The sequence below is a fragment of the Colobus angolensis genome, unplaced genomic scaffold (genome assembly GCF_000951035.1).
Source record: "Colobus angolensis palliatus isolate OR3802 unplaced genomic scaffold, Cang.pa_1.0 Scaffold181, whole genome shotgun sequence".
In the NCBI taxonomy this organism is placed as follows: domain Eukaryota; kingdom Metazoa; phylum Chordata; class Mammalia; order Primates; family Cercopithecidae; genus Colobus; species Colobus angolensis.
In genome coordinates this window covers 1209319-1233655 of record NW_012114944.1, presented here as the reverse complement: position 1 = coordinate 1233655, position 24337 = coordinate 1209319, and the positions used below count along the sequence as shown (strand labels likewise).

Below are 24337 nucleotides of genomic sequence, written 5' to 3'. Positions count from 1 at the left end.
ACCAGCGTTACTGAACCTCACCTGATACAATAGCAAAGGCCCTGCACGTCTGTAAGTGGGTGGCTCATCCTTCTGCCAAGTACCCCAGACTATTGCAGCTTGGGCTTCTTATGTCTGATTATATTGTTGTCCTGTCTCTGTCCTTGCTGCCCATGTGCCACCTGTCACTTTTCCTAATGTCGGTTTCCTGGTCCTAGAAGTCTCTCTCCTAATTTTGCTGGGGACTGGGAAGCGAAGCCACTGAGCTCACTGGAACTATGTGCAAATGAAAATGGGCAAAAAGCCTGTCCCTAAGTCCCTCCCAGCCTCCCAGAGTTAGTGCCAGGAAGGACTTAGGGTCAGGCTTTGTGCCCACTTTTGGCTACTCATAGATGGATTGCAGGAGCTGGGGTTGTTGATGGTGCATTTCAGATGGGTAGGGCAGGCCACCACGGAGGGCTGGATGCCGGCCTGGGAAAGGCCTGGTGGGACCATGAGCTCTGAAAATGTGACTTGGAAAAGGTGCTGCTGGCATCATGATGCTGTCCTTGAAAGCAAGAATTTCCTGCCATGACACCCTGGCCCGAGAGCGGCTGCAGTGGGGGCAAGGCGCAACTGTGCTTCACACATCTTGGTTCATTATTATCTCTTCTTCCAGAGTGCTAGAGTGTGAGTGAGCCCCTTGTGCACAGACTGTATCTAGCTTTAAGAAAACGTTAATTTTAAATCAAAAAGTTAATTTGGAATAAAAAGTAATACACGCATGTGGTTAAACATTCAAGTCATACAGAAAAATAGAAAATGAAAAATAAATCTCCCACTCCCAACCTAAGCCTTCCCATCTGTAATCCCCTCTCCCCAAAGTTAACAGTGTCTTCTGTATATTTTCAGTAACAGTTTAATTCCTCGATCCACCTCCAGATTTTATCCTCTTTTCACTAGCACAGATGGAATTATGCTGTACAGTGTTCTTCCGCACTTGCCTATTCACTTAGTAGTGTACCTTGGAGATCGCTCCACAATTTCCACAATCAAATCTACCTCAGTATTTCTCAAAACTGTGTAACAAATATTCCACCACAGGCAAGTATCATAATTTATTTATCCCAGCAATAAGGATTGCTGCCTTCCTTCCTTCCCATGAAATATCTTGGTGTATTTTTCTGTGTGTTTCCATAGGTGAAGTCCTAGAAGCTGACTGGTCACAGGAGAGGGTGCATTTTGTATTTTGTGATTCACGTATTGAAATAATCGTGTGTGTGAAGCAGGAGTGACTGGCTCTGAAGTCAGCCTCAGCCTGCATCCAGCTCACCTCTTATAAGCCGAGCCGAGCGGAGCCGGGATTGTAAAGCTTGATGATATCTCCTGGAGTGGCTGTGGTACTTAAATGAGATAATATATACCAAGTGCTTAGAACAGTGCTTGGTGCTAAGAGCTGTATAAAGGATAGTTGCTATTGTTGTGGTTGTTCTCGTTACTCTTATCGTCTTTGCATCCTCTAGAGCACTCAGGATGCTGTCTAGAACTCAGTGTCAGATAATGCATGAATGAGTGAATGAATGAATAAAGTCATGAGCTAGCCCACTTTGCCCTGGGAATTCTCGCACCATAAATACTGCCTTCCTGCCGTCTCTGGAGCAGTTCCCATCCTGGCAGGGAGGCCCAGAGCTATCAGTGTGGTAGAACTGCTTTGCTGCTTTCCTAATTAGAACCCTGACTTTGTCGTTTCATTAAGTTGGATCAACAGTTGCTGGTTCCAGGGGGCTCGTGTCATACATGTGCATGGAAATATAGACTGAGTCCCAGTGTCTGCTCTGAAATGTCAGGCAGATGAAACTCAAACACACTTCCAAAATTGAAACACAGTATTGGAGTCTGATAGTTCCAGAGATTCCAGGGAGATGGACGAAGTCAGTTCAGAGGAAGGAATGAGGAGGGTTAGCAAAGTAAACAGTTCCCTGGTTAGTGGATTCTCAGATTGTCTTCCTGGCTCTATAAATCCAGATTAGATCTTTAGCCAGGGCAGTTAGAGGGATGTCAGTCAGAATTAGTTAAAATTGGGGATTAGGTAATTTTGGGAAAAGAAATTTAGGGTTATTATTTCTAAGTCAATAACACCACCCAAACTAATGGCTAATAAACCTGTCGTTAGGAGCCTGCCAGATCCGCTTAATGACTGGATACAGCTCATCTGCAATTAGCACATCCATTGTCTGTAGGCAGAGGTAGGCTGTTACATCACCATTCCCAGTGCCCCTCCCCTCCGGGTGAAATATTCCCCCTCTGCATCTACCGTCAGCAGCACACCCTCCACTCGTGGCAGGTCTGGACAAAGGGAGACTCCAGAGCAGCCCTGTTCAAACTGTCACACATTTCAAATGAACGGGCCTGGCGGCGTATGCACTACGTGTACACACGCACCGACGTGTGTGTAGCAGGATGAATCCCCGCCCCAAGTCCTGGGTATTGAGCTGTTTCTCCCCCTCTCCCTAAGGTGGCACTTGTTCACTGTCATCTGCTTTGGAGTTTGTTGAAAATCTTCAGTTGTCTCTGGCATTGTTCACCTTTTCCTACAACAGGTGTCAAAATATAGTTTAGAAAAAGTTAAAAGCATAACTCTTGTACAAATATAAAGTGAAAAATATGTAAAATGAAGTTTTTTTGTTTTTTTGGATATGAAGTCTCTCTCTGTCGCCCAGGCTGGAGTTCTGTGGTGTGATCTCGGCTCACTACAACCTCCACCTGCCGGGTTAAAGCAATTCTCCTGCCTCAGCCTCCTGACTAGCTGGGACTACAGGCATGCACCATCATGCCCAGCTAATTTTTGTATTTTTAGTAGAGACGGGGTTTCGCCATGTTGGACAGGCTGGTCTCAAACTCCTGACCTCGGGTGATCCTCCTGCCTTGGCCTCCCAAAGTTCTGGGATTAGAAGTGTAAGCCACTGCGCCTGGCCTAAAATGAAGATTTTGTTTTATTTGCCAACTGACCACTCCCATCTCCTTCTGTAAGTTCCTTATGCTTAGCCTCCTTTCACTCGGGTTTAATTCAGGGGCTCCAGGGAGTCTGATGCTGTGGGCAAGAGTGTGGAGGCCACGACGAGCAGGTGCTGCCATATCCTTCTCTGTAGGAATTGACACTCACCTTCTTTTCCATCAACATGGAGGTGAAATGATACCACTGACTTATGGAATGTTGCCATGGAAAAAACCCTCAGAGGCCATCTGTTCCCACTGCTTGAGTATTCAGATAACTAAGACCCAGAAACCAAGGCTCAGAGAGGGAGTGAAGTTTACCTGAGGTCACACAGCAATCCATGTTGCCTGGAGTGTGCAGGCTTCCTGGACCTTAAAAGTGCCCAGAAGATAGAGTTGCCAGTTAGCAAAGGGCTCTGCCTTTCTCAGCCAGTTCCACCGTGTTCACTTCTAGTTTGGGCCTTGTGTGCTAAGATCTCCCTCCTCTGGGCAGGACCTCTTGCCCCAGGGCTGTCAAGGCTGGCAGACCCTCTCCGGCCATCAAGCCATCGCCAGGATCCTGCCCCCACCTCCCATCTTGTTCACAATAATTAATGGCTGCTCAATGGCTTGCTTCCTTCTTTCTCTCACTCTCACACACAGTCAGGTAGATGGAGGGGGAGTTTGGTTGGTGCCCTATGGTATTCAAAGTGAAGGGTTTTCACACTGTCAGGGTAATGAATTCTGCAAGGGTTTGAAGCGAAGGACTGGGAGGATTTCTGTGTCATGTGTCTGGGAGTGACAACCCCCAGTGGTTAATTACTGCCACACGATGAGAACCGAGCTGGTAGCAAAATGAGATAAGTTCATTATGAGCTAAATTTGAAGTTAATTGGATTCACATTCCCCCCCATTAGTGTACATAGAGAGAGCCTACCTAGAAATGGGCTCCATGTAAAAGAAAAAGTTGCATCTAAGCAAAAACTGATAAATCAGGCCTGGTTATTTTGTGGAGTTTGTAATGAAGGACTTTCTGAGATGCCGATGTGACAGGAAGCATAGTTCCTTCAGAAGAGCAGAACCAATGTCTCATGATTAATTTAATCTTGGCAAACATTTTCTGAGTACCTACTGTGTGCCAGGCCAGTGCAAGGGAAAGAGAGATGAGAGCAGTTCTTGATCTCCAGGGACTTGCAGTCTAGAAGCAGGAGAAGGATGGGTGCCAATGCTGGGGGAATGTGAAGGCATCTGGTGCCAGAACGCCTCCGTTTGGATAAGGCTCCATTTCTGACTAGCCGTGGGAACTTGGGCAGGTGCTTAATCTCGCTGTGTTTTAGTTTCCACGTCTGTAAAATGGGGATAACAACAGGACTCACCTTACAGAGTTTTTGAGGATTAAATGAATCAGTATCTATGAAGCACAGTGAATAGTGTTTAGAACACTGCCTGGTGTAGAGCCTTGTCTGGCGTACAGTAAATTCTACAAAAATATTAGCCGTTATGATTGTCATTATCAGCTCTGCAACCTTGGGCACATCAACTACTTGGGAGCCTTCATTTCCCCATTTGTAAAATGGGGGTTATAACCACAACCTTATGGGGTTCTTGTATTGAATGAGGTAAGACATGGAAGTGCCTGGCCAGGGCCTGGCTTGTGGAAACCTCCAAGGAGGCTGGAGCTCTGTGGGTTGACCAATCACCAAGGTGGCCCAGGTTCAGGTTAAAGGGTCATAGACCTCACTTCTCCCTGAGAAGGGTAACAAAGAATTTGCAGATGTATTTTAATCCTGTTACAGAGAGTACCGTTGTTACATTCCCAATAAATACCCTCTTTTTCTGATTATCAAAGAAAGCCCAAGGCTCGGATCATCGTATTACCTGCCAGAGGTCACATAGCCTGTAAGTGGTGGAGCTGAGATTTGAAGACAGGACAGTGTGACTCAAACTTCACCTCTCCCTGCCAGGCTCAGTGGCCTAGATTTGGCTCTGGAGGCAGCAGGGGAGTCTGTGTGAAAGGCAGAGCAGATGTGGGTGGCTTCATGCCCCCTAAGCCTGCCACCTGCAGAACTGGCTGGAGGGCTCCTCCCTGGGGTCAGGTCTGCCCTCTGGAGGCCAGGCCCGCCACTAGTGTCAGCCACAGCTTGCCCCTGCCCAGCCCGCCCTCTCCCCAGATGCAGCCTGAGACTTTATACCTTCCCTTTATTTCTTTGCCTATTGAGCATTTCCCAGCCCCAGCCCTAGGCAATCACTAATCTACTTTTTGTCGGTAGATTTGCCTATCTTGGACATTTGTGTGGATATATTCATACAATACATAGTCTTTTGTGGCTGGCTTCTTTCACGTAGCATAGTCATTTCAAGTTCATTATGAATGTTACTACTGTAGTATGTATTGGTATTTCACTCTGTTTTATTGCCAAATATTCCATTGTATGGACATACTACATTTTCTTTATGCGTTCATCAATTGATGGATATTTGAGCTGTTTCCACTCTTTGGCTATCATGAATAATGCTGCCATGAGCATTTGTGTACAAGTTTTCATGTGGACATATGTTCTTATTTCTCTGGGGTATACACCTAGGAGTGGGAATTGCTGGGTCACATGGTAACTCTATGTCTAAAAACTGCCAGACGTTTCCAAAGCGGCTGTACCATTTTACATTCCTACCAGCAGTGTTTGAGGGTTCCAATTTTCCCCATCTTTGCCAATGATTGTGACAATATGTCTTTTTGACTGTAACCTTCCCAGTGGGTATGAAGTGGTGTTTCATTGTAGTTTTGATTTGCATTTCCCTGAGAGCTAATGATGTTGAACATCTTTTCATGTGCTTGTTAGCCATTTCATTTATTCTTCTTTAGACAAATGACTATTCAGATGCGTTGCTCATTTTAAAATTGGGTTATTTGTCTTTTTATTATTGAGCTGCAAGAGTTCTTTATATATTCTAAATACAAGTCCTTTATCAGACATACGATTTGCAAATATTTTCTCCCATTCTATGGGTCATCTTTTCACTTTCTTGGTAGTATCTTTTGAAACACAAAAGCTTTTCATTTTGATGAAGTCCAGTGTGTCTATTTTTTTGTTTGTGTCATATCCAATAAGCCATTGCCAAATCGAAGGTCATGAAGATTTATGCCCATATTTCCTTCTAAGAATTTTGTATTTTTAACTCCTACGTTTAGGTCTTTGATTCATTTATTTTTCTTTTTCTTTTCCTTTTTTTCTTTTGAGACAAGTCTCACTCTGTCGCCCAGGCTGGAGTGCAGTGGCATGATCTCGGCTCACTGCAAGCTCCACCTCCTGGGTTTACGCCATTCTCCTGGCTCAGCCTCCCCAGCAGCTGGGACTACAGGCACCTGCCACCATGCCTGGCTAATTTTTTGTATTTTTAGTAGAGATGGGGTTTCACCGTTTTAGCCAGGATGGTCTCGATCTCCTGACCTCATGATCCACCCGCCTCGGCCTCCCAAAGTGCTGGGATTACAGGCGTGAGCCACCGCGCCTGGCTTTGATTATTTTTGAGTTAATTTTTGTAGTGGTATGTGCATCTGGTTTCGAGTCATAATTAGAAAGTCTTTCTGCACCTGCATTAGAGAGGAGTTCACCTGCGTTTTCTTCTAGTACTTGTATAGTTTTATTTTTTTACGTTTATTTCTCAGTTCTATTTGTAGTTTATTCTTATATATGGTGGGAAGAATTGATCTATTTAATCTTTTTTTCCCAGATGGCTCTCCAATTGTCCTAACGCCATTTATAAAAAGTCCATATTTGCCCCAGTGATTTGAGATTCTACCTTCATCGTATGCTAGATTTCCATATAATCTATGCATTGAATTATTGGGTCCATAATCCAATATGGATTGGATCTTTTGAGCCTATTTTTTTTTTTAATTTTCATTCTATTCCATTGGTTTTTTCTTCAGGTGCTGGTATCACAATATTAATTATAAAGACTTTGTAGAATGTTTTAGCATCTGGGAGGGCTAGTCCCCTCAAGGGGAAACATTTTTTTTTTTTTTGAGACGGAGTCTTGCTCTGTCGCCCAGGCTGGAGTGCAGTGGCCGGATCTCAGCTCACTGCAAGCTCCGCCTCCCGGGTTTACGCCATTCTCCTGCCTCAGCCTCCCGAGTAGCTGGGACTACAGGCGTCCGCCACTTCGCCCAGCTAGTTTTTTGTATTTTTTAGTAGAGACAGGGTTTCACTGTGTTAGCCAGGATGGTCTTGATCTCCTGACCTCGTGATCCGCCTGTCTCGGCCTCTCAAAGTGCTGGGACTACAGGCTTGAGCCACCGAGCCCGGTGAGGGGAAACATTTTTAATAATCCTGCAAGAATAGCATTTAAGTAGAAATCATGAGATCTGAGTTGAAGTCCCTGTTTTACCGCTTACTTTGTGACTTTGGGCCAGTCAAACTTCATCCCTGAGCCTCAGTTTCCTCGTGTGTACAACAGGGGCAGGTCCCTGTTCTTCCCCTTCCTCTCAGGATTGCAAAGAGTGAGTTATTTCAAACCAAATGTGTCTCTTCTGGAGGAGTGGGCTTTGTCTTGAGTTTCGAAGTTCTGCCTGGACTCCTTGCTGATAGTAAGCAAAGCCAGGTCTTGGTTATTCTTCCTGGTAAGAGAAGGCCGTGCATGAGTTAGACAAGATGTACTTACATGCCATTAATAGGAGGAATTATATTAGGAATGCAAATCAATTCATTTTAGTTAGTTATTTGCAAACTTATTATAGGCCATCAATAGCATTCAGTGCCATTGCAAATGATACAAATAATTTCTTCCTTGGTTGAAAAAAAAATGAAAGAAATGTGCGCTTTGAGATCATAGCGTGTTTAGAACATTAAATCTGGTTTCCCATCCCAGTCCAGAGGCTTGAGCTAGAGCTAGGAAGGGGCAGTAGCGTCTCCTTAGCTGCCTCGTGTTGACAGGTTGTAAACCCCAACCCTGGCGACATGCCTGAGACATGTTAGGGAAGGGACTGAGAAGGTGAAACTGCCTGTGCCCTCCAAGGTCACAGACTCCTCAGCTTGGTGCCAGGAGAGTTCTGACGGGCCTCAGAGCAGATTTGAGGCTTGAATTCATAAGAGTGGGTTTCCCAACCAGGCGTGGGGACCAGCCTCTGGCTCGATTTGGATAGGTATTCTTAGAGGTTCTAGGCAGTGAGCTTTTAAGTAGAGAACAGTGATGACACTTACTAAATCTTGTGTCAATCGGTAATTGTCACCACATTGCTGCTTAGCAAATGCTCCCCAAACTCAGGTCTTAACACAGTAATCATTTATTCTTGCTGGTGCACTTGGGGTTGGCTGGGGATTGGCTGCACCAGGCTGGGCTGGGTGTCAGTCACAGTTTTGGTCCATCTCTGCTCCACATGTGTCCCCTCCTCCTTGGACCTACACGCTAGCCAGGACATATTCTCAGAGTAAGGGAGAAGGGCATCCAGCCACACAAGCACACATCAAGCTTCTGCTTGCCAAGTGCTCCCATCCCAGTGGCCAGAGCAAGGCACACAGCTGAACCTAAACATAAGGGTCAGAGGAGGCCACTGTGCTCTAGCAGGAAGAGCTGCAAAGGGTTCCTTTCGGTTTTCATAAAACTGAATGTATTTGGTTTTAAAACCAGTTTAATATATGTCCTTCCTACTTTTTGGTGTTAAATTACTATTTCTCTTTCAAGGTGATGGTGGTGAGGGTGGGGTGAAGGATTACCTTCCACACTGTGCCGTGTGCTTCTCACACATCTTCCCTCTGCCTCCTTACCACAGCCTCATGAAGAAGGCATGCTTCTGTGTGGTTGCAGAGATGGCACAGGGCAGGGGTGGAGAGGGCAGGCTTGCAAGCCAGACTGGCTGGGTTTGAAACCTTGCTTTTTAATCTTCTAGCTGTGTGACTGTGAGAAAGTCACTTGAACTCTCTGTGCCCCGGTTTCCCCCTCAGTAAAACAGGGAACATAGTAGCTCTCTGATAGGGCTGTTGTGAAGAATAAGTGAGGATGTGTGTGCTTAACTCACAGTTCACTCTCTGTAAGTGTTGGCTGTTATCCTCCTCATTTTATAGATAAGGAAACCGAGGCTCAGAATGATTAAGGGACTCTCTCAAGGTCACACAACTAATAAATGGCAAATCAAGCATGTGAGCCTGGGCAGACTTGACATGCTTTGTCACTGTGCTCTGCTGTCTTCCTTTCTGTGGTGTGCTGCACCCTCCCTGACTCCTCCCTACACAGTGTCATAAGGTTTACGCTGGGAATTGTGTAAGCTGTGAGGCTTCAGTGGAATAATGCTGCTCAACAGCCCACACCAGTGCCTGGCACACTGGAGCAATTCAGGAGGTTGAGAGGACACAGAAAGCTGTCAGCTTCTCTGCCTTCCTTGCAAGCGACAGCCCAGGCCCTTTGCTTTCATGACTAGTCCAAGGAGAGTAAGTGCAGCCACAGGCGAAGCCTCTGGTTCTAGCGACTTTGCCTGCATAAAACTGAAGCCATGGACAAGGCAAAAGAGCTCCTCTGTAACGGGAACTCAGAGGCAGAGTGATGTGTAGAGTGTATGTGGCCATGTGCCAGCTTCTCTGAGCGCATACTGCCATCCTGGTGGGCTGGGAGAGGGGGACCTGAGAATGGAATGAGCCCCCAGCATGATGGCTGCTCAAGTCCTGCACAAGGCTGGAGTCGACACAGTCCATTACCTGGCTATTTCACCAAATTTTTCCAGTGGTTCTAGGAGATGAACCAATTTTCTTATGATTTCCCAAGCCTAAGATTTATCCAGCTAATTATAATCTCGGGTTTTCCCCTGCCCCCCAGTGCTTATTCCTCTTATGTCTCTGTCTTATCGTATTGTACTGGCTAAAACTTTCAGAACAATTTTCAGTGATAACATTGATAACAGGTTTCCTTGACATGCTCTTGACATTAACAGGAATTCTCTAAGTATCTAACCAATTAAGTATTTTTTAAGATATTAACTTCAGATTTAGTATCAATATAAGAACGAGGAAGTATACTTCAATTCTTATTTACTAAGAGGTATCATAAGGAATTAATATTGAATTATAGCCAATGCCTTTTCCACATCTTTTATATAATCATATGATTTTCCTCCTTTAATACATTAATATGATGTCCTGAACAATGCTTTAATATTGAACCATCCTTGAATACATAGAATGAACCTTTTTTGGTCATGGTATATTATTATTTCTGTAATATTGCCCAATCAGTATGATAGTAGACTTTTTACATGTATATTAACAAATCGTGACACTAGTCTTTAATTTTTTTTTGTGCTGACTTTGTTAAGTTTTTAGATCAGGATTATGCTAGCTTGGAAAAATGAATTGGGAAGATTTCCTTAGTTTTTTATATCCTAGAACAGTTTAATAACAGAGGTATGTGTCTCTTGAAGGTTTAAAGAACTTGCCAAAAAGAATAACAAACAAAAACTTTCCCAAGAAGCTAAATGGATGAGGCACTTATTTTTTTTTAAACGTTTTCTATTTCTTCTAAGATTATTGGGATGTTGGTATTCTCTGACTCTTCTTGAATCACTTTTAGCAATTCATATTTTCCTAGAAAATTGTACCTTTTGTTGAGATTTCTACATTCATTCATGTGGAGCATGTTTCTTTATGTTTTTAAATATCATCTCTGGTTATAATGTCTCCTCATTCCTTATCTTGATTATCTGTGCTTTTTTTTGAATCTTGATAGACTTGTCTGTTATTGTTCTTTTCAAATAACAATTATTGGCTGATGTATTGTCGTCTGCTTTTCTGTTACCTATTTCATTCTTTTCTTTTCTTTTTTTGAATGAAATCTCGCTCTGTCTCCCAGGATGAAGTGCAGTGGTGCCATCTCAGCTCACTGCAACCTCCACCACTCAGGTTCAAGCGATTCTCCTGCCTCAGCCTCCTGAGTAGCTGAGATTACAGGCGTGTGCCATCACGTCTAATTTATATATATATATATTAGCAAGGCTGGTCTTGAACTCCTGACCTCAGCCTTTCAAAGTGCTGAGATTACAGGCGTGAGCCACGGCCTGCCCCTAATTAATTCTTTTCTGTTTTTATTTTGTTGATTCCTTCCTTCTTCTTTCCCTGGGTTCATTTTATTGATTTTTATCTGGCTTCTTGAGTGCTTTGGTGAGGCACTGATCTTCTGAACCTTTGCTCTAGATTTCAAGGTTTTAAAGCATGTGTAACGCAGCAGAAGCTGTTGGGGTTCAGAAATGACCCTGAGAACAACCCACCGTTGAAGAAAGGATCCACTCCCGGGGGCAGGGGGGCTGACTCGCAGTCCCAGCCTTGCCTTAGGTCAGCCGAGTGTCCTTGGGCAAGTCACCTGCCCTCTCAGGATCCTCTTATCCATCCCAGGCAGCCAGGAAGGATATGAGCACTTGCCCCAGGCAGCCTCCTTCTGGGATAATGTCCCCCATCTTGCAGGAGACAGATTTGGCAGCACCCCCTTATGTGGTCCTGGCCTCTACCCCAACATGCACACCTATCAAAACTGTGCAATTGAATTTTCCTCTGCATGATGGAGCCAATCAGCAATGGTGACAGTGTCCCAGCTGAGAGACACGTGGACACTCTGGACTCACAGTCAGAAGCACAGCAGCCTGAAAGAGCTGGCCACTCACTCATGGGAGTGTGTACACCTTGAGGGCTGAGGCCTTAACCTCTATGTCCCAGCGCTAGAACAGTGTTTGGCACTGGGAGGTGCTTCCTGCATCTTCACTGAATGAAGAAACAGCTCTAGGCCGAAGGAGGAAAAATTCAGTACTAGGCCAAATATGGGACTATAGGGTTTGAGGCAGATGTACCCCTTGTTCACTGAGGGGGGCTATTGAGGAGAGGAGGAGGGCGGCATTTGAGCTGGTCTTTGAAAGCAGGTGGTGGCAGGCTGTGTGCAGTTGGAGGAAGGGGGACTTTGTGCAGAGGACATAGCAGAAGCAACAGTGTGGAGATGGAGAGGTCCCAGGCATTCTTGGGGAGTAGAGAGTAGGGAGAGCTGGCCGGAGTCAGGGCGTGCTGTCACCTGCGTTGCCCAGCCTTCCCAAGCTGGGGGTTCCGATTTCCCAGGAACAGGCCACAGCCCTGACTCCGTTGTTGCTGAGTGGAGCGAGGGTGGCTGGAGATGTGTGTGCATGCGTGTGTGTGTGTGTGTTTGTGAGAGCGCGTGTGAGCGACGGGGGAACTGGGGGCACATTGCCATTCAGTGTCCAAACGTGACAAATGTGCAGAAGCGTCCAGGGAGCTGTGGACATGAGCGGCTGGCTGCGGAGATGCTCACCCTGTGATTTGTTGCTTTGATTCCTCAGGCCGTGACTTGGCGAGCACGACCCTCCCCGGGTACCCTCCACACGTTCCCCCCGCTGGACAGGGCAGCTACTCAGCGCCGACGCTGACAGGGATGGTGCCTGGTGAGTTTGCACTGTCGGCGTCTCCACAGCAGGCAGCGGACGGGGTTTCGGTGGGGGGGCATCCCCCCAAACACCCTGGGTGACCTCTACGCTTCTGAGAAGCAGACCTGAATAAATCAGGCAGAGGTCTGCGCTCTCTGCAGCTGGGCCTGCAGTGGGCCCTGGACCAGCCAGCAGCAGCACCAGGGAGGACACCGGGGGTGGGGGGAGGGTATTTGACTGTCACTCAAACAACCCCTCCTTGGCCACATACAGAGTCTGAACACAGAGGGTGCAGGGGCTGGCTGCAGGTCACCCAGCCAGTGTGGAGCGAGCCTTCTCCCCAAGCTTCCCTCCCTCCCGGCCCCCACCCTCTCTCTCCCACACAATCATGTGGGCATGAACAAGCAGAAGGCTCTGCAGTGCTCGCGGTGGCCTTACTCCTTGGGGTTGAGGATAATGTGTTCAGTACAGACGGGATGTTGGATGGTGGGTTTGTCACTTGATTCTAAGCTGAACACCCTGTGGCCATTGGAACCTGATCCCCCCAGGCTGGTGATGTGTCCGTTTTAAGACATTTGGAGAGGAGGCTGCCATGTCTCCTTACGTTGTAGGGTGGTATGGGGACAAGTGGTGCTGGCTGTCTGGGTGTTAACGGCATTAGCATAGCAGAAATACCCAAAGTATTCTTTCTTGAAAGATGTTTTTAAAAATCAGGGGGAAAATCAGGCCTCCGTTGGATGTTGTTACACATCTTTTATGAGTTAGCATTGTCTCCTTTTAAAAATTATTTCTAAAAAATTTTATTTATTTAATTTAATTTTTAATAGACAAATAGTTCAGTGTATCTATGGGGTACAGTGTGGTGTTTTGACAGTGTATACATTGTGGAATGATCAAATCAAGCTAATTAACATACCTGTCACCTCAAATATTTATCATTTCTTTGTAGTGAGAACCATTAAAAAACTCTCTTTTAGGGGTTGGAAATATGCAATGCATTATTATTGACTATAGTCACCATGCTGTCTCTTAGGTAGAGTCATTTACAGGGGACCACACAGCTTGTTTTAGTGCCTGGGGCTCTAAGGGCCTTATCTCCTCCTAACACACACTCTTGACTGTCTCTGGGCACTTAAAAAAGCCAGAATAGGCTGGGCACAGTGGCTCACGCCTATCATCCCAGCATCACGGGAGGTGGAGGCGGGCAGATCACTTGAGGCCAGGAGTTCGAGACCAGCCTGGCCAACATGGCAAAGCCCTGTCTCTACTAAACAAACAAAATACAAAAATTAGCCAGGTGTGATGGCATGTGCCTGTAATCCCAGCTACTCAGGAGGCTAAGGCAAGAGAATTGCTTGATCCCAGGAAGCAGAGGTTACAGTGAGCTGAGATCGCGACACTGCACTCCAGCCTGGGTGACAGAGCGATACCCTGTCTCAAAAAAAAAAATAATAATAATAATAATGTAATAAATAAATAAATAAGGGAGCCACCCTTAAAGGGCCCCACTCTAACCCTGCTGAAGCCGTGCCCCCTCTCCCATGCACTGGGGAGAGCCTGCAGGACCAAATGGACATGCCCACACCTCTCTTCCTAGCTCACGCTGGAGTCTTGCCCAAATAGGCCCAAGCCTCTTCCCCTGGGCCATCCTCCTAAAGCCAGCCCATGTTACTGGTGTGTGCATCCCTGGGCCCAAGGCCTGGCTCTCTGTCGAGAGTGTGGACGGAGCTTGGATGTGAGGGCTGGGTGTCCACTCATGTGTGTGCAAGGCCCCACGTGGTGATGAGGATCCCGGGGTGGGGAGCTCAGCAGGACGGATCTTAGCCAGGCCGGCTCCCCCTACAGCCATGTCCTGGCACAGAACGCCAAGGAGGTCCAGAATTCTACATTCGATCCTGGCCTTCCAGGTTGTTTCGAAGATGTATTTAACAAGGTAGGAGGATGGAGCATATTTCATTTAACGGTTTGCTAGCTTGACTGATGACTTTTAAATATGAGACACATGGGAAACGGCCTCCGTGTGTACTCTTGTCCTGGGCCTTGCCAATGCCAGGGAGGCCTGCCAGGTTCCCGCCTGCAAAACTTTGGTCTGCTGCAAGGATGGACCCGTGGCAGGTCACAGAGGTCGTGGGACACACAACACCCTTCCCCTTGCCCCGCCCCACCGGCTCCTCATTTTCCAACCTTTAGCAAGTCCAGGCAGCCTTGGAAGATGGATCCCAAGCTGTGTCCATGAATGGCCCGTTGCATTTCTGTAGTGCCTTATAACACGGACTTCCCCTGAGTGCTGTGACGCAACAGTCCTGCAACGGGGGCAGGGTTAGGAGAGTAATCCCTGTTTTCCAAAAGGGCCAGAGAAGCCCCAGAGAAGCCAGGGAATTTCTGGGGGCTGTGCAGCTTGCAGGCGGAGGACTCGAACCCCAGTCTTCGGCCCCTTCTACCTCCCTCCCAGCACTCCCCACGCCCGGGGAGGCACTTCTTCCTCTGCCCTGGGCTGCCTGGATGTGCTCTCTGAATCAGTCAACTCCAGCTTCTCTGTGATGACAGAGGGGCAGGGACAGCCCTGGAACCTGTTCTGAAAGCATGTCAGTGGTGAAGCTGAGGCCACCCAGCCGGTCCTCTCAGCTCCCCACTGGAAACCCCAAAGAGGCTGAGTTCAGAGAAGCAGCTGAACTTTGCCAAGTTTATCCAAACACAGCCTGCCCTCTGGCCCCCAGGATTCCTCCAGCCCTAATTACCAGGCTCAAGACACAAATGGCTGCAGGCCTGGCAGAGCCTCCAGTGGGAATGGATGGCAACTCCTTGCCCATTAACAGGGCAGCAGGAATCACAGGCCCAAGCAGGGGCACAGCTTCACCAAGCCTGGCAGCAGCTGGACAGGGGTGGCCTCAGGGCCCCATGGGACTCTGTCCTTGGGCACAGGGGGAGGTGCACAAGTGTGGAGGGAGGAAAACAAGCATTTTGGCAGAGGAGCCTGCTGCCTGGGAGCTCATGACTTCTTCCTTCTCTCTCTCCCTCCATTCTTCCCTTCTGCATCTCTCTGTCTCCTCTTCCCCCGTCTTTTCCTCTTTCTCCTCTTGCCCTGGCCTTTCTCCTCTCACTGTCTCTTTTCATGCATCCCCCAGCATTTATTCAGTGCCAGGCCTGGCATCAGGGCTGGGATTGCAAGCTCAGCCGCACAGCCCTTAGTTCCTGTTTCCCCATGGCCAAACAGGGTCAGGTCTTTGGGACTCTTGTTTCCAACAAAATCTCCAAATCTGTTTCTTGGGTGGCCTGTGGACATTATTTTTGCAGACACTACCCCCGGCACTGTCTCACAGAACAGGGAGGGTCCACCTTTTGGCAGAGCAGGGGCCCTGGGCTGCCTGTCAGGCCTCACCATGGTTGGCCTCAACTTGCCTTTCTGGCCTCCTCTCCCAGCCTCCCCGACCCTGACCGCTGTCTGGCGCCCAGCACACCTTGGACTGTCACCCATTAGTTCCTTCATCATTCTTGGACAGCTTCCCACCTTGACCTGTCAGAATCCAGCTTCACCCTTCAGGGCTGAGCGCAGACCTCCCCTGCTCGGAAAAGCTTTCCCAGACGGCCCCCTCTAGGGGAAGATGCCTGTGCCTGGCTCTGCCTCATCACATGACCCAGCATGTTCAAGGCACGGTCCCCTACGCCACGTCCGCCACTCTCACTGGGACCTGATTAATCTCTGCACCCTTCACGGCCCCTAACACATATCAAGTTATCTTTGTGAATGTTGGCTAAGGAAGGGAGGCCGGGGAAATTGTATGGACCTGTGTGTTAGTTTCCTGTGGCTACTGTAACAAATCTCCCCCAAACCTGGTGGCTTCAAACCACGGAACTGTGTTCTCTTACAGTTCTGGAGCACAGGAGTCTGAAGTCAGTATCACTGGGCCAAAGGTGTTGGCAGGGCTGTGCTCCCTCAGGAGGCCCTGGGGAAAGATCTGTTTCCTTCCTCCTCCAGGTTTTGTGGTTCCTGACTTCTCTGGCTGCAGCTGCATTGCTCCATGGCAGGTGCTTTCAGTGTTTCCCTGTTTCGTCTTCACGTGGCCTTCTACTCTGTGTGTCGAATCTGCCTCTTCTCTCTTATAAGGATACGTATGCATTTTGGTCCTACCTGGAGGATCCGGGATGATCTCCCCATCGCAAGATCCTTAATCAATCACATCTGCAAAGACCCCTTTTTCCCTTTCACCAGGAGTCACATTCACAGATTACATATAAGGAGCCTCCCTTTATCAGGCTCCAGGGAGTAGGACGTGGATATACCACAACCCGCTTGAGAACTTCAGCTTCGTGTTTGTTCAGATTCTGATTCATGACCTCTTGGGCTTCTGAATCCTGAAGGCATTCGTTGAATTGTGATGGTGCTAAAGGCGATGATGCCATTTCATTGACCCCGAGGGCCTGTTGGCATGTTTGGAGAAACAAGTGGGACAAGGCTCTGGGACATCTGTCTCTCTTGCTTTTGTCTCTCTGAGGCTGCTACGCTGCAATGATCTGTTTCGCTACGAGGTCTGTTTCACTCCCTGCTGGCCTCTGGTGGGCTGGTGGTGCAATAAGGAGGGAAACCTGAAATCTTTGGGGTGTTTTTCCCACTGTAGGCTTTAGAAAACATTTAGCTGCCACTACTTTCACTTCTTTTTCTTTTTTTTTTTTTTTTTTTTTTTTTTTTTTCGAGGCAGAGTCTCCATCCGGCCGTTGCCCAAGCTGGAGCACAGTTGCATGATCTTGGCTCACTGCGCTTCTTGGGCTCAGGTGACTTCTTGGCTCACTTGACTTCTTGGGCTCAGGTGATCCTCTCACCTCAGCCTCCCGAGTAGCTGGGACTGCTGGCGCCTACCACCCCGCCCTCTAATTTTTGTATTTTTTGTAGAGACAGGTTTCACCATATTGCTCAGGCTGGTCTCCAACTCCGGAGCTCAAACGATCCTCCTGCCTCAGCTTCCCAAAGTGTTGGGATTACAGGCATGAGCCACTGCACCTGGCCACCACTTCATTTCTAAGTGAAGACTTTTATTGTAAATGTGCTTGGAGGACACACAGAGGAAGGCATGCTTGCCTCCGGCTATGCTTCCACAGCCACACTTCAGAGCCTGAAAAAGTGGACGTCACGTTTTTCCTTACTAAATGTCAGCTTGTTAGCTTGAACTCGTGTTCAGCTTGATTTCCAATTCTGTCATCAGAGTTGTCTGCCCCTTCTGGCTCCACAGCATCCCCATGTCTGCAAAACATAGTTTCTTGGTCTTCTCTAGGGTTTGCAGATTCAGTAAACTGCAGCTCTGTAAACTCTGCATTGCCATTTGCAGAGCAGTTATGTTGAAGAAAGCAAATATCGCATCTTATATCAGCTTAGAAAGGAAACAGTTTTCAAATTTTATTTCCACCATGTCCCAGAAAATGCCGAAAGTTTTGCACCAAATATTTCATAGTGTCTTGATTGGTGTAACCAGTTGATTCCTGCCTGAAGATATTTTGCAACCCAACAGGTATTGACATGGCATTTAAAATTTTTACAAATTCTGGGCTAGAGGAAAAAGGAAGGGGAGTTCACTGACCTTTGGCTTTAGTGAGTCTGAGAAAAAAGGTTGCTATCTTTGAGGAACCAATGGGTGCCCCATCCCACATGGCCCGCCAGAACAATGTGCACAAAGGCACTAGGTGGGGTCCCTGTGGTCCTGGGCACTCCGCTTGCCATGGATTGGTGGACATCATTTCTAGATGCCTTTCAATTGAGGCACTCACTAAACTGATGGCTTTTATTTGCTTAAAGAAGTAGGTGAGGGTGCAGTGTGGAGGGGGGCCTGAAGCCAGAGGAGAGGTGGACCCAGCCATGTGGGCCAGGAAGGCATAGGGTCCACTGGACGCCACAGGAGGTGTGAGAGGGACCTGCTCCTTCCCGCCTCAGCATCTGCAAGCTCCTCTGCTTAAGGGGCCCTCTCTGCTCTTTGCCCAGCTTGCCTGGTCCCCTCTCACCTATCTGGGCTTCCCCTCCATAGAGAGGCCTTCCCCAGTGACCAAATATATCTGAGTTTCCTGTTGCTGCTGTGACAAATGACCACAAATGAGTGACTTAAAACAACAGACTCTTTTCACCCTCTGATTCTGGAAGTAGGTCACAGCGGGCTGAAGCCAAGGTGTCTGCAGGGCTTGTTTCTTCTGGAGGTGCTAGGAGGGAATGATTTGCTTTCTTGTCCTAGCTTGTTGTTGCTGCCTGCATTCCTTGGCTTTTGGCCCCTGCCTTCCTTGTCAAAACTGGTGACGTTGGGCTTAGTCTTTATCCGGCTGCCCCTCCTTCCTCCCTCATTCGCTTATAGAGCTCTGTGTTTCCCTTGGACCCATCTGGATATCTGGGATAATCTGCCCACGTGTAGGTCAGCTAATTAGTGCATTTCATTTCATCTGCAACCTAATTCCCCTCCGCCATGTAACCCGACATAGTCATGGATTCTGGGGCTTACGATGTGGATATTTTTGGTGGGGGGGGCCACAATTCTGCCTGCCACACGCCCTCTGAACGAGGACCCCCCCATCATTCCTCTCCCAGAGCTTCCTGCTCTTTTCATGTGCGGCACTAAACCCAGCTGACATCATTTAGTGTGTGGTTTACTCGTTCCTCTCTGGCTTCTCTTCAGGTCTCTATGGTACATCAGTGCTGTACAATAATCAAGGCTATGTCTGTTTTGTTCACAGTTGTGTCCTTAGTTCCCGGCACAGTTCCTAGCACCTAGTCGCACTCAGGACACAGTAGCTGAAATTAAAAAGGAGAACTTTTGGCCGAGCTGCCAAGGAGAGCTTTGCCAGGTTTGCTGTGGCCCTGAGTCTGGGGCTGGGGTGATGCAACCAAGGAGGCCGGGGCTGACCCAGGGCTGGGAGTGATAGTGCTGTTAGAACAGCCGCCACATGGGGAAGCAGTGGGAGGCTGGGTGGTTAAGAGCACATACCTGAGCCAGACTGCCTGGTTCTGAGTCACAGTCCTGCTTCTCACTAGCTGTGTGACTTGGGGCAAGTTATGTAACTTACCCCTGGTTTCCTCCTCATGTATAAAATGGAGATAGTGATAATAAATGTGAGTATTAAGTGATGTAATATACATGAAAACTCTTAGAATTCTGACCGGCACATATGGAGTGGCACATAATTGTTCATTATTATTGCTACTATTATTTACACGGGGGTCTGGGCTGGATATGACGGTGAACAAAGACACCTAGCCGGCATGCTAAAGCTCAAATCAAGAGCTCTCCAGCAGAGCTCATACCCTCTGGAGCCCGTGGATCAATGGGAGAGTCAATTATAGAAGAATCCAGTCAGAAATGAGAGCACTGCCAAGTAGGAGTCAGGCAGTCTCCGAATGCAGTGGGTCTGGAGAAAACGGAGAGGGAGCTGTGGTTGGTGCAACTGAGAAAGGCATTCTGGCAAAGGCGGCCCTGGAGCTGGACTGGGAACCGTGTGTGCTTGGCTATCTGGAGAGGAGGGTGGGGGCTTTGGGGTAGGGCAGAAGGCGAGGCCTAGTGGCTGGCATGGGTTCCCAGGGGTGGGAGTCCAGCCCAGGCCAGACAAGTGGGATTGGCAGGGAGGGGAGCCCACTGAGTGGAGGCTGATGGCCAGCAAGGTTAGGATCTGAGCCTGGCAACTTTTGGAGGCCAAGCAGACAAGCAGGTGAGGCCTTCTGCAGACAGGTGCATGAGCCCTGGGAGCATGGGGCCAGGGCCAGTCCAGACAGAGATGTGCAGATGCCCCAGGAGAAGCTAAGGGTGCTTTGGCAAGAATGTGGCTTCACCATTATTAGCAGTGTGACCACCGAAGAACTCTGTGACCTCTCGGAGCCTGCCTTGCTGCTGTTTGAAATGATGGTTGTGCAGTTACGGAGACACCGCCTGTGTGAGGTAGGAAAGGTATTGAGGTTCTGGAGTGGGGACGAGAAGGTTTTTTTTGTGGTCTGGCAAGACCACCCCTGATTCTGCATCTTGCCTGCCCTACAGGCCTGCTCTGTGCCAAGCGTGCAGTCTTAGGGGTGGGGGACGCAGTACCAGGCAAGATTCTGGCCCAGCTCAGCCAGGGACACTGTGCCATCTGACATGTCATTTCTACTGTCTGGGTCTGGTTAAACATGTGAAACGGGGAAAATATATACTGCCCAGTTCCTTGGCATGGCCGGGACCGGTGAACAGGATTCAGAGGGCTACCTTTTTCAGCCTTGTATCAAGAACCTTTCCTATGATTAGTACTGAAGACATTGGAATAGGCAGACTTGGGAGGGTCCAGGGGACACTGGTGAGAACTTGGCAGTGGGGACTTGAGCATCAGATGGAGAGAGGACCAGTGCTCTCTAGGCACCTCCGTGACCTAAGCATCAGGCCCAGGGAACATCTGCTCAGGGAATGAACAGCCTTTGTTCTTAACACTAACTTCCCTCGACCCCTGACTTTCTTTCTAAGCTCCTTGCTGGGGCTCCTGGTAGCGCTCTGGCCTGGGCACGCCGCCCCTTTGCCAACCTGACCCTGGGCTCTGGGGTGCGCACCTGTTGCTCGTTCCTGACTCTTTGCTGCCCTCTAGCGGCCTCCGGTCACTCTGCCACACCAGGAGTATAGACTACCCTGGGGAATCCCAGACACAGCTAGGATGAAATGCAGGAGGCCATTCACTTGTTCATTCATTCATTCTCCAAATATTTCTTAAGAGACTCTGGGTGCCAATTCTGGGCTGGGGTGGAGTTGCTGACACAGCCCCTGCCCTCAGGGAGCTCACAGTCTAGTTGGAGAGATGGATATAAAAAAATTCTGATGTGCTAATGTTAAGAGCTAAGACCTAGGAATCTATAAAGCGTTCAGGAAATGCAGGTGAGGGGGCTACTGAGTCTGCTGAGGCAATGAGGTGGAGTGGGACAAATCAGGGAAGACTTATCAGAGGAGGTCATTTGAGCTGGACCTTGAAGAGTGAGTTTGCCAATCTGTGAAGCTGGAGGGATATTGTTGGGTAAGGGACCAGTACGTGAGAAGCCCCGGGGAACCAGAGAGCATGGGCATCAGGGAGGGAGCTGGGAGTGACCAAAGCCTTGTGGGGCTGGTGGGAGATAAGCTGGAAGGGAAGAAGGGTCCCAGTCACACCCACACCCACACCTCAGCCCTAGAAACCTCTGGGCATGAGGCTGAGCATCCGGTAGCCTTGCAGAGGGTAGGCTCTGCCCAGGCAGATGTGGAAGCGAGTCTGAAAGCCAGGGCTGCCTGTGCCCTCATAGAGTGGGGGGCGAGGGGTCTAGAGTGATGTGATCTGGACAGTCTTTGTGACTAAAGCTCCAGGAACCCTGCACGGAAGTGATGCTGGGAGTGAGGAGAAACTGATACCTGCATGTAGGTTTTCTCAGCTCTTGCCTGCATTTGGGAAGAAAAGAATTACAAAAGCCTCAGAGATGGAAAGGACTCTGGGGACATGAAAGTCCTACTTGAATTTAGGAGACTTAGGTTCTGATTCTAGCTGCCAGATACTCACAGCATGACCTTGGGACATGACCTTGGGACTCCCTGCTCTCTCTTAAAGCAGGAGGCAGGGCCTGGGGAGGCTGGGCTGAATGCACCCCAGGGGGCTTTCTGCTCCTGCCGTTCAAGGTTTCTAAGTCAGTGATGTTTATCCCTGCTAATGTCAGCTCCTGACCTAACTGGAGGGCTCCCTGAGCCCTGCCACCTCTGTTCGAAGCGAGCAGCAAATGCTTCCAAGTTCCCTTCAGATCTGGGGCTGTGAATAATAAGGCAGTGGCCCTGGGCTGTCATGTGTAATCTGATAATCACTTCCAAGGGCTGGACTGAAGGAGAAGAGCCTGAGGACTTGCTGACCTTACACACTGCTCCCATGTCTCGATCGGGAAAGCCCAGAAACTGCTGGGGCCAGCCAGGGCTGGTTTTCGGGGCCTGTGCACCTGGGAGGAGGGCTCTCAGACTGGAATGTGCAATCTTAGGGTGAGAGAGAGGTAGTAAAGATCACCATAATTTGTTCCATCTTTGAAAGCAAAGTGTCCCTTTTGGGAGCATGGAGATGGGGAGAGAGAATATCCTAGGCTCACAGGTGCTGGGAAACGTTCTTATTTCCTACGAACCTATTGCAAGGACAGCTGAGAAGCAGAGTCTCAGCTGGGAGAGTGCCCTGTCCAAAGTGGGTGCTCACTGGCCCGCCTGGGAAGTGTGCAGTGCTGGGGGAGCTCAGAGCCAGCGGCCGAGGACAGCTTTGGTGCTGCTCTGGGCTGAATCTACTTGTTAGATTTCCCCTGTTTCCAGCTCCTTCTGATGGTAGTTGGCAGGACCCGGATCCAACTGCACCGACCTGGTCATGAGTATGTGAGAACATGTGTTTGGGATCCTGACTTACAATTTCTTCCTGATGTCTTTCTACTAATGGTGTTTCTTAAAAACGAACAACAAACAAAATGACTGGACTGTGATGGCTTTTTAGGAGATGAAGGGGAATGCTATCAGAATTTGTTTTAGAAGAAACTGAAGCATTTGTGGAAGGGCTAAGCATTGGATGGCTGAGGCAGGGTCAGGGTGGGCCTGGAGGGCTTAAAGGTTCTCTCAGCCCTGAGAGGTTGGGGGTCCCCCATTAGTGCAGAGAGGAACCTGGAGGTGCACAGCCCAAAGTGAGGGCATCCTGAGGACAGTGACCTTGCTGAACCTTAGGCCTTCTTATCCTAATTCCTGATGACCAAGTCAGATTCTGACCAGAGACAGAGTGGACACAAATTCAGGAGATAAACTCCAAGGACTGGACAAGGACTGCAGCCCAGGAATGCACAGGGCCCACAGAGTGGCAGCAGGAGCCATCCTCAGCCTCTGCCACTCAGCAGGTGGCAGAGCAACCTGACGCCGGGCCTGGGGTTTAAGCCACGCTGCTGCAGGCACCTCCCAGTAGTACTGCTTGCCAAAAGGCCTGCCAAAAGGGCAGGTGGCAATTCCCTCTGTTTTGTGGTTGAGTCTTGGTTGGGGGCAAACAGGGAGAAAGTACTTTGGGCCTGGCTTACCTGGAGGTGGGATGGGAAGGAGAGGCTGAAGTCCTAGGAGGAGCCTGGACCAGGTAGCCCCTGCCATGGGGGCACCCTATGCAGGAGTGTCCAGGGCTCAGACCAACCCCTTCATCCACTGGACGGCAGCAATCTGCCCCTTTGAGGCTTGGGTCCCAACGCACTCCTTCCCTTCTCTTTTACTTTTTATCACATTATTTACGAGTGCGTCTCCACCTCTACCAGACTTGAGCTCCTGGAAGAGGAGGTTGGTGTCCCAGCCAAGACTTCCCACAGGATCCTAAATGAAAGTGCAGGGCCCTGGAGGGGCCCTGGGCTAAAGTCCCAGGAGCTTTTTAGGAATCTACAACAATCTGAGGCCCAAACAAAGCTCCTTTTACCTCTAAAATTAAAATAGGAAACTAGAAAACTGACATTAATAAATGTTATATTAAATGTTTACAAATTGTAACATTATTGTTAACTTCACTAACTTTTAAATTTAGGGCTTACAAAAATTTCATTACATTTAAAAACCATTTTTAGATTAGATTTTGTTGCTTTAAAAGAATTTCTAAGTTTATGCCTCAATTGCTGAGAATTTGTAGCTAATCATCAATTAGATTACTTGTGGCCAAATAATTTCAAAAGTAAAATTATAAAAATAAGCTTTTTGTGTTTTTAGAGTGAAAAGTATCATTATTATAGTGCACTTAATGCATGATGTGCTATGGGGAAGAATGGAGAGGGGCCTCCGTGTCCTAGAAGAAAGGGCTTGGGAGAGAGCCTGTTGAAATGTATTGAACATAATAAATAATTGTGGGGCTTTGAGCTGATCAGGTTGCAGTGGCCATCCATCCATCCATCCATCCATCCATCCATCCATCCATCCATCCATCCATCTATCCATCCATCCATCCATCCATCCATCCATCCATCCATCCATCCATTTATCCATCCATCCATCCATTTATCCATCCATCCATCCATCCATTTAT

The 24337-nt window shown here is 48.4% G+C and overlaps 1 protein-coding gene across 9 annotated transcripts in view; it reads left to right on the top strand.

The window, feature by feature from the left end:
• PAX5 (paired box 5) overlaps positions 1–24337 on the top strand; it is a 196116-nt gene that overhangs the window by 136889 nt on the left and 34890 nt on the right. For 4 of the 9 annotated variants that reach the window (XM_011939423.1, XM_011939424.1, XM_011939430.1 and 1 more), the window contains one exon: positions 12254–12355. The exons of the other annotated variants lie outside the window; for them this stretch is intronic. In XM_011939423.1, coding sequence (XP_011794813.1) covers positions 12254–12355 — 102 coding nt within the window. The remainder of the gene's footprint in view (positions 1–12253; positions 12356–24337) is intronic. 9 annotated transcript variants of the gene reach the window in all.